This window comes from Arachis ipaensis, chromosome B08 (assembly GCF_000816755.2).
Source record: "Arachis ipaensis cultivar K30076 chromosome B08, Araip1.1, whole genome shotgun sequence".
Lineage (NCBI taxonomy): Eukaryota > Viridiplantae > Streptophyta > Magnoliopsida > Fabales > Fabaceae > Arachis > Arachis ipaensis.
Window position 1 is genome coordinate 118,164,269 of NC_029792.2, and position 10,344 is coordinate 118,174,612.

At 35.6% G+C, this 10,344-nt stretch overlaps 2 protein-coding genes across 2 annotated transcripts in view; one reads left to right on the forward strand and one right to left on the reverse strand.

The window, feature by feature from the left end:
- The window catches only part of LOC107612104, a 4,478-nt gene extending 2,184 nt beyond the window's left edge, over positions 1–2,294 (forward strand). The window contains exon 4 of the mRNA XM_016313928.2: positions 1,422–2,294. Within this exon, the coding sequence (XP_016169414.1) occupies positions 1,422–2,186 (765 nt within the window). The 3' untranslated portion in view covers positions 2,187–2,294. The remainder of the gene's footprint in view (positions 1–1,421) is intronic.
- Positions 2,869–4,628, reverse strand: LOC107614323 (dirigent protein 21). Its single transcript, XM_016316533.2, has 2 exons — positions 4,275–4,628; positions 2,869–3,307 (listed from the first exon to the last, which is right to left on the reverse strand). The coding sequence occupies exons 1-2, from the start codon at positions 4,587–4,589 to the stop codon at positions 3,071–3,073; spliced, it is 552 nt and encodes a 183-aa protein (XP_016172019.1). The 5' UTR covers positions 4,590–4,628; the 3' UTR covers positions 2,869–3,070.

A 10,344-nucleotide genomic window follows, 5' to 3' on the forward strand; every position in this document is an offset into this window, starting at 1 on the left:
AATCATTGTCATTCATAATATTTTTATTTTAGTCATTTGTATACTAATTAAGAAACTTAATAAAGAATTAATTACAAAATTTGTCACTAAAGTATTTTAACTAGAGTAACTAATAACTAATTTATAGTGTAAAATATTTAATAGCTAATTTGGCTTATAAATGTGTGCAGGATAAAAGTAGAAAATATTCAATAAATACTACATTTAAATGTGATAATGACAGATATATCAAACAAAAACAAAAAAAAAACAAAACTACAAATATGAAAAACGAGGATCCAATCATTTTTTTTTTTTTTATATTTAGTCCTTCAGAAATCTCATGTTAGATAAAATTATTCTTGAACTATGAAGCACAGACACTTCGTTGAGTTGTCGTGTTCGTGTGTCAGACACATTTCGGACACGACACTCACTGACACTCGTCCGACACGTGTGTCTGCTGTATCCGACCGTGTCTTTAATAAAAAATAAAAAATTATTCTCCGGACACACCTAGACACACCTAAATACTATCACGTGTCAGCGTATCCTATCTTATTCTTAACATATATTTTTAAAATAAATTTAGATATAGTATATATTATTATTTATTAAAACAAAAAAATATTTTAAATACTTGATATAATTAAAATAAGACATTAAAAATAATTAAAAATTTTAATTTATATTTTAATATCAATAAAATATCAAAATATCATTACGATTTATCTTAAAAATACTTTATATTTTATATGTATGCGTATCTATGTCATATAAGATTTTAAAATTCGCGTGTCGGTGTATTCCGTGTCGTGTCAGTGTCTATGCATTATAGTTCATGAAGAATGAAAAGTACTATAGAAGTCTTTAACGGATGGACCTGAGTAAACTTTAAAAATTTATCTAATATTTTTCACTTTTTAGGCAAGATTTGTTTTGAGGTATTGAGATGAAAATAAGAAAGTTGACATGTTTGTTGGTTTAAAGAGTGGTACTAAAATTTTAATATTTTAGTACTTTTAAAAAGTGAAGGCACATGGAATTAAAATTTTTGGAGACAGAAATTGAAATTTTAATAACATTTTATACTTAAAATATTCCCATTTCAATTAATTAATTCTAATTTTACTCTTTGTGCAAATTAAATTAAAATTTCATTCTTATTTCAATTTCTATTTTTTACTTTACACCAAATACAATACTAAAACTTATTTTAATTTCTGTTTCTTAATCTCTATCACTAGTCTCACTATCTATTTCTCTTCCAAACGCTAACTAAGGACGAATTTATTTGATGCAAAATTCTTCATGAACTAAATTATCAATTTCCTCTTTATTTAAAAGAAAGAACGTACATTAGCTACTCTAGCTTACATGCTTGTCTAGAGTAAAAAGTAACTAAAATGGATAACCGTTTGTTTTGACTTTTGGCCACTCAGTTTGCGGGGAATGATGAGAAGCAACTGAAATCCAAACCAATTATTGATGCAAAACCAAAGCCAAATCATACCAACTCATCAAAAGCAAAAGTTCCAATGAGATCAATAACCCCAAGTCACAATAGGCAGAGACCAACAACAATCATCATTAAGAATAATAATACTAACACAAACAATGAACACAAGCAATTACCCAACATTATTCACCATCATATCACCAAAAAGAGCATTATTGATACCAATTCTATTGCTCCTCAAAAGCAACCAAAGAAGAGCATGGAAGCAAATGAGTCCTTAGGGATGAAGGCTAAAACTCGGGGCGTTTCGCCATCCGTGAGATCAACAAGGATTGCAAGTAATTTTGTACTTGATCTTGATCTTCCGAATGAGGCACCGCCGAATCTTAGGACGGAACGAAGAGCGAGCTCAACCACAAGAGGAAGAAGCACTACTAGAGGTTCTAAACTTGTAGGGACTCAGAATCAAGATCCTATTCCAAGATCTATTGTTAGACCATCAAGGTCACCATCACCATGTGTGTCTAATAATAAAAATAATGGTGGTTGGAACCACTTAGAGAAAGCCCAGAAAAGTTTGAGGGCACAAAAGGAAAAGTTCACTCTTGCAGCAGGTGGAGGCAACGAAAATGGAGCACATTTTATGGGAAGTAAAATGGTAGAGAAAGTGGTGAAAGCTAGAAAATCAGGGATCAATAATCAAGCTGAGAAAGAAACAAAGCCAAAACCTTTGAAATATAAGGTGTGATATTTGATTATTTGTGCTTTGCACTTTAATGTTTTCTAGTTCACTTGAGGGAAGTTATTGAAACTAGAATTATGCAACTGTTATGATATGAGAAAATTAAATCATAAAGGATTTGCTCATTACTTGTGTGTTTAAACTATAGTTTTAGTTTTAGTACCACAACTATAGTTCATTATATTATATTTATCTATTATATCAAATGATGGAGCCTATATAACATTTTGCTTAACATTTTTACAACTAAAGGGTTGATGTTCATAGATTTTTTTAGGTGACAGTATCTTGAGTGATACCAATTTCATCCAGATATAGTCATGTAAATAGCAGAGGTACATTTTAAATAACTAAATCTTGGAAATAACTTTTTTCTAAATGTATATTTTTGTTAAAATATAACTTCGCCATACTTCCTTTAAGCTTAAAGTTTGGGTTATGTATAGCTTGTGACTCTAAATCTTTTAAAATATGCATTTTTTAGGCCAAAATTAATAATAGATTTGAAGAGTAAAAATTAATAACAGATTTAAAGGGTCAAAATTCTTTAAAGTGAAAAAGTTAGTAAAGTGATAAAATATAAAATTAATCATTTTTAAATTAAAATAGCAAAACTCACTTATAATGAGGGTTATAAATTCAACATAACTTTTAGCTCTTATCACTTTACCAATATTCTCATTTCACATGATCTAAATTCAATGTGAGGTATTATTCACTAAGGTATCCATTTCACACCAAAATTTATAAAATTAATAAAATACATGCCACCAGCATAGCTTTTCTGGCCAGTTATTGACCAAAGCTTTTGCCGATACACAATATCTCTCACTTTCTCTCTAACAAAAGTCTCATTGATGATTCAGTGAAGTTGTCTTGTTTTTTAGTTACTAGGGATGAGAGAGAGTGATATTGTACTCTACAACAAAGTGCTGAGGAGTAGAAATAGGCATAACACTATTTGCAATGGCAAATCCCCTTGCAAATCTGAATACACCAGTACCACCCACTATTGGCATCTCTCTATTCTCCTCAGAGATAGGGTTCCTCCCAAGCATGCTTATTGTGCTCCCTGCATATATCCCTTCCGTGAATGCAAAATTCGTCAACATTGTCATCCCAAGATCCTGCATATTTAGAGACACATCCAGACATTTTTAATGATATTTTTCATGGATTCAGATTTAATTTCATCTTTCTCTGGGATCAAATATAGGGTTAATAGTCAAATTAGTTTTTGAAAGATAAAACATTCTTCAAATTTATCCTTAAAAGATTTTTTTAATCAAATTAGTCTTCAAAGATTGCGAATTAGTCATATTTATCCTCGGATCACTCCATTAACAATTCTCTTCAAAAATTGATGTTGTAAAACATTAATTGATAACATATATAATACCTGATATGTCCAATTAGATATTAATCAAATATATTTATAAAAATTTATTAATTTAGCCATTTTTTTCAATTACAAAAATTCTATTTCTAATATGACCTAGTGACTAAATTAATAGGTTTTCATAAACATATTTAGTCAAGGTCTAATTGAACATATTATGTGCCATGTAGCTCTAGCAGTTAACATATCAATCATTGACGAAAATTATGAGTGGAGTAACTGAATGACAGATATGATTAATTCGTAATTTTTTAAGGATCAATTTAATTGAAAAAATCTTTCAAGAACAAATTTAAAAAATATCTTATCTTTCAAAGACTAATTTGACTATTAACCCATCAAATATAATACTTAATTCAACAATGTTATGTATGCAAAAAGCAGATACCAAATCAGTTATACAATTTAAAAATAAATTTAACAGCAAGAATATTCATATACATGATAAATGATTTGGTGGCTGGTTTTTTGTGAATTTATGCAATTCATGCGGACAAATAATATTCAAGAACCATATTGATCGTTTTCTCAAACTAAAACCTTAACAGTAAAACTATCTATGACAAAAATTAACGACTACTTAGATGAAGCAGTGAAATCAATAAAGCATTTTGGATACAAAGGATCTTTCTCTCTTTTCTTTCTCATAATTGACTCCATAGCTAATTTTACCATAACCTATGTTAGTACTTCACCTGCAGAGAAGCCAGAGCAAACAAACCCTGGGCTCTTCCAACTTGTTTGGAAGTCAACTCAGGCCCTTCAGTCATAACATCATCCATGGCAAAAATGGACCCAAAACCGTTGGGAACATTCTTGGGTGTGTCCACAATTTGCACCACCGTTGGGTTCTTGTCGTTTCGGATGTCATGGTAATAGAAGTGGAGATGGGTTAGTTTCTCTGAGGGTAAAGTTATGTAGGATTGTTCTGAAAACGCTCCATGGGTAATGGTAGTGAAGGAGATAGAGATTATTAGAGTTATTAGCAAGAAGTTGAGAGCAGAAGCCATGTTTGTGGTAACTCATCAAGTAGCTATATTTGGAACAAACTTATAGGACCTTTTTTGCAATTAGAAATTCTTAAGTTTAATATTTCTTTTTTACCCACGGCGATCTCGAGGTCGTCTTCATATGATTGAGATGAGTTGAGTTGAGACGCTAAGACGTGGTTTGTTGTTGTCACCCACGTGCCACGTGGCAAACATTCCCACTTGGAGAAACGTGCGTCGTAAACCGCTTCATATAAGTCTATAAAATAATAATAAGAGAGTTATAGGCAGGACTTTTTTTAAATAAATAGAAAACTTTTAATTACGAAAATATTCAATTCGTATCATTTTTATTGATTTGAATTTTGTGTCCTATTTCGTTTATAGTGTAAACGAATTAATATTGTATATTTTATTTATACGGTAAACGAAATAAGATACGATATGTGAAATATATATATTTTGCTTATAGTATAAACGAGATACATAAAAAATGATGAAAAGTGATGAACTGTAAATGAGATACGATACCATAAAATTTCAGCAGCTATAAAAGGAGCTAGAACCATTTGTATTCTCCATAAACATTTCACATCTTCTCTTCTGTTTTTCTTCCAAAAATTAAAAAAAAATATCTAGTAGTAGTGAATACGTGGTTGTTAGTGTATATCCCAATTATCATATGAGAAACAGTAACACTGAAGTGATATTTGAGTGTGATAATCTCATTCTATTACGCACTCAACAAGTAAGTTCTTTATCCGAACTAAAAAATCTGATATTGAGGAGCGTTTATGCTAGTGGGAGAAAAGGGGTTGGAAGGGTTAGGTTTAGGTTGCTAGCACTGATGAGAAATAGAGTTTTTCGATTTCGTCTGTTTTGACTCCATAGCGGAACAAGTGATGGAACTTTCTGCGGTGGTGGTAGATCTGACCACTCGAATTTCGTGCAGGATGATCTACCTCAAGCATCATCACCGCTACATTGTGCTAGTCTAGCGGAAGACATGAACGTGGATAGTGAGGATTCCGATGAGGAGTATGTTGCCAATAGCAACGATAGTTGTTCTCCTAAAGATGATGAGGAGGAGGAGTTTGTATCAGAAACGCCAGTTGACACATCATTTGGTATCTTCTGCCTGCCCAATACCCAATTTCAGCCTTATTAGCTATACCCAGTCACTATCTGATGCGTGAGCATCTTGTCTATCTTTTCCTAGCGAATTTGCATCTAAATTGTTGAATTTAATTAAGAATTAATTATATTTTAGCCACTATGGATGCTATTTTGAATTTTGTACAATACTGTTTATTTTAGTTAGCATTTGGCGGAATTTGATGGAGTTTCTGCAGAGAAAGAGAAGAAGCCAATGAGATGACCAGCGAATACCGACGCGGACGCATGGCTCACGTGACCGCACGGAATGGAGGAAATCACAATGACGCGATCGCGTGCCTGACGCGAACGCGTGGACTGGAATCTGCACAAATGACGCGAACGCGTGGACGACGCGGACGCGTCACATGCGCCACGTGCAGAAAATGCAGAAAAACGCTGGGGGCGATTTCTGGGCTGTTTTAACTCAATTTTCAGCCCAGAAAACACAGATTAGAAGCTGCAGAATGGACAGAACAAGTGGTCCCCACCCATCAACTGAAGATCTGTTAATTAATTCAAATCTTAAATTAGGAAAAGATATTATTTTAAGTTTAATTTTAAATATTAGATTTTAAATTTATTAGGATTAGTTATAAAAAGGGATCTGATGCCATCAGATTGGAACTCGGTACTTTTTTACCTGAATCCTTATTTTCTCTTTTCCATGAGCAACTAAACCTCCACTGTTAAGGTTAGGAGCTCTGTCTATTTCTATGGATTAATTTTATTGCTTTTACTATTTTAATTTATGTGTGGATTTATAATTTAAGAAATATTTTCACTCTTTATTTTATGAATTTGGGTGGAACGGAAGTATGACCCTCTTTCTATTTGAGTTCTTGTAAAACTTGGAAAAGCTCTTTACCTAAACAACAGCTTGAAAACTATTTCTCCTAAATTTTAATTATCTGAATTTAATAGGATACGTGACATATAATCCTTTTACCTCTTGGATAATTAGAGTTTTTGTGGCATATAAACTAGAAATTATCGTCCTCTAATTGGAATTAATTGACCAAAGAATTGGCAGTTAATGAATTTTAGGGGAGACTAGGAAGGTCTAAGGAATTAGGGTCTAGTCACATACAGTTTGCCATAAATTAAATCCTTGAATTTTTTATTTATTTATTTAGTATTGTTATTTTATTATTTTACACAGGTTACCTCACAGGGACTTCTCTGCACTCTGACGTAGAGAGTCCCATTTTTTTCTTGTTTTCTGCTTGTGTATGCGCAGGAATAGAGATAAAGAACATCTCTTAGACTTTGATTCTGAACCTGAAAGAACTTTCAGGCGACGTTTACAACAAGCAAGACTTTGCAAGGCTGCAGAATTCACTATGGAAAATAATAATGCTAATGCCAATGTGGTAAATCCGAATGGGGATGATCAACAAAGGAGAGTGCTTGGCTCTTACTCTGCTCCTACTGCAGATCTTTATGGAAAGAGCATTGTGGTGCCTCCTATAACTGCAAACAACTTTGAGTTGAAGCCACAATTGGTCACCCTGGTGCAACAGAACTGCCAGTATCATGGACTCCCTCATGAAGATCCAAATCAGTTTATTTTTGATTTTCTGCAGATATGTGATACTGTGAAGACAAACGGAGTGAACCCAGAGGTGTACAAACTCATGCTCTTCCTGTTTGCTCTGAGGGATAAAGCAAAGTTATGGCTAGATTCCCAACCAAAGGAGAGTCTGAATACTTGGGACAAGGTTGTTACTGAGTTTCTCACAAAATTTTTCCCACCAAAGAAGCTGACTAAGCTTAGGTTGGAAGTTCAGACTTTCAGACAGAAGGAGGGTGAAACTCTTTATGAAGCTTGGGAGAGATACAAGCTACTGACTAGGCAATGCCCTCCTGACATGTTCTCCAAGTGGACCCAGCTGGATATCTTTTATGAAGGCTTAGGAGAGATGTCAAAGATGAGCTTAGATACCTCTGCAGGCAGTTCATTGCATAAGAAGAAGACACCAGAGGAGACTATTAAGCTGATTGAATTAGTTGCAAGCAACCAATATCTCTACTCATCTAACAGGAATCCTGTGAACTCTGAAATCTCTCAAAAGAGAGGTGTGTTGGAAGTAGAAGCTGTTAATGCTCTTCTTGCTCAGAACAAGCTGATGTCTCAGCAAATAAATCTACTTACTCAACAGATGGGTGGCATGCAAGTCTCAGTTATCAACACCCAAAATCCACCACAGGAAGTCTCCTATGACATGGCAGGTAACTTTATGCAAAATGATAATTATGATTATACTCAACCTTCTTCTGAACAGGTGAATTACATGGGGAGTGGTCCTAGAAATCCCAACAATGATCCATATTCTAAGACATACAACCAGGGATTGAGGAATCACCCAAATTTTGGATGGAAGGACCAACCTCAGAGACCTCAGAACGTCAACAATAGTTCTCAGGGCGGTTTCCAGCAGAACAATAATTTGGAAGCAATATTGACAGGTTTTAGACAGGAAACCAGAGCATCCATCAAGAACCTGGAAATTCAAATGGGTCAATTAGCCACAAAGGTCAATGAAATTGATCAGAGGACCACTAATAGCCTTCCTGGTAACACAATTCCAAATCCAAGAGAGGAATGCAAGGCTATCACCATAATAAGTGAACAAGTGGCAAGTGCGGAAGCACAATTTATGCAGGAAACCAAGGCCTCCATTAGAAACTTAGAGGTGCTAGTGGGCCAACTGAGCAAGCAAATACTTGAGAGGTCTGCAAGTACAGTTCAAGGTGATACAGTGGTGAACCCAGGAAAAGATTGCAAGGGTATTCAATTAAGAAGTGGTAAAGTAGCTGGCTCTGAGACCAAGGCCAATGAAGAGCTAGTTGAAAAGGAAGCTCCAGAGGAGAAGAAGGAAGAAGTAGAACACGCCCCTCCAAAGCGTGCGGACAAACCATTCCCAGACTCTCTTGACACTTATCCTACTTTGCCAAAGGCTCCTGAATACAAGCCTAAAATGCCATATCCTCAGAGACTTCAAAAGGAGACCAAGGACAAACAGTTCTCAAAGTTCTTGGAAATCTTCAGAAAGTTACAAATTAATATTCCTTTTGCTGAGGTTTTGGAGCAAATGCCTATCTATGTCAAGTTCATGAAGGAGCTGTTGTCAAAGAAAAAGCGTTTAAAGGGAGATGAAACAGTAGTCCTGACTAAGGAATGTAGTGCTGTAATTCAGAATAACTTGCCAAGAAAGATGCCAGATCCAGGGAGCTTTCAAATTCCATGCACTATTGGGAGCACAACCTTTGAGAAAGCTTTATGTGATCTGGGAGCAAGCATCAATTTAATGCCCTTGTCTGTGATAAAGAAGCTGCAGATCCAAGAGGCACAACCCACAAAGATAGCATTACAGATGGCGGACAAATCTATGAAGCCGGCATACAGATTAATGGAGAATATCTTGGTCAAAGTGGGTAAGTTCTTCCTCCCAGCAGATTTTGTGATTCTTGATACAGGGGAGGATGAGAATGCCTCTATAATTCTAGGAAGACTATTCCTAGCCACTGGAAGAGCTCTGATTGATGTAGAAGTGGGTGAATTAGTGCTTAGAGTGCATAATGAGCAACTGGTCTTTCATGTCTTCAAAGATGTACATTCAACAGGTGAAGAAGAGAGGTGCATGCAGAAAAGAAGTTCAAAGTAAGGGGTGAAGAGCTGAGCCCCTATGATCCTCTTCCTTAGAGGAGCTGACCGTCAAGCTAGTGACGATAAAGAAGCGCTTGTCGGGAGGCAACCCGATAAATTCGTATCCTTAGCTATTTTTCGTAGTAGTAGTTTTCTTAGTTATTTTATTTTATTTTATTTTATTTTTTTTTGAGTTCTTACTAATTTTCTGATCATGCAGCTATGTTCTTCCAGGAACCGAACACCTCAAGCTATAAAATAAATAAAAAAAAAGCACCCGACGCGCCAGCGTCGCTGACGCGAACGCGTCATTTAGGGGTGCAAGAAAAAAATAAAAAGTTACAGAGAGTTGCGCGGGAGTGGCGCCAGAATGGAGCCTTTCGCACAAACGATCCCACGTGATCGCGTACCTCATGCGTTCGTGTCGTTTGTGATTTTCGTCATTCACACGGTCGCGTCACCGACGCGATCGCGTGACCTGCAAATTCGACGTAAAAGAGCGTTTGGGTAGAGAGTTGTGCCAGCTTGGGGCAAGAAGTGTGCTAAAAGCACAAATTTGGTCACGCGGATGCGTGACTGACGCGTTCGCGTCAGTTGCATATATGGCCATCCACGCGAACGCGTGCCTGACGCTATCGCGTCATTATGAAGAATGCGCGACGTACGCGATCGCGTGCTGCACGCAAATCGCGTCGCTTGCGCCGCCCAGTCTTCTTTCTCTCTCTCCCAATCCTAATTCTCTCTTATTCTCTTATCCTTTTATTTTTTCTTTCCTTTTAATAGTTGTCTCTTCTATTTTCAGTTCTTCTTTGCTTGAGGACAAGCAAACCTTTAAGTTTGGTGTTGACGCTGCGCTTATAGGTTTTCTAGTACAAAAGGGAGGCGAATCATCTTCGCAAAGGAGCACAACATGAAGAATAAAGCGACCGCTAGGATAATTAAGGTGGTTGAGTTCCTTTCATTTTTTATTCC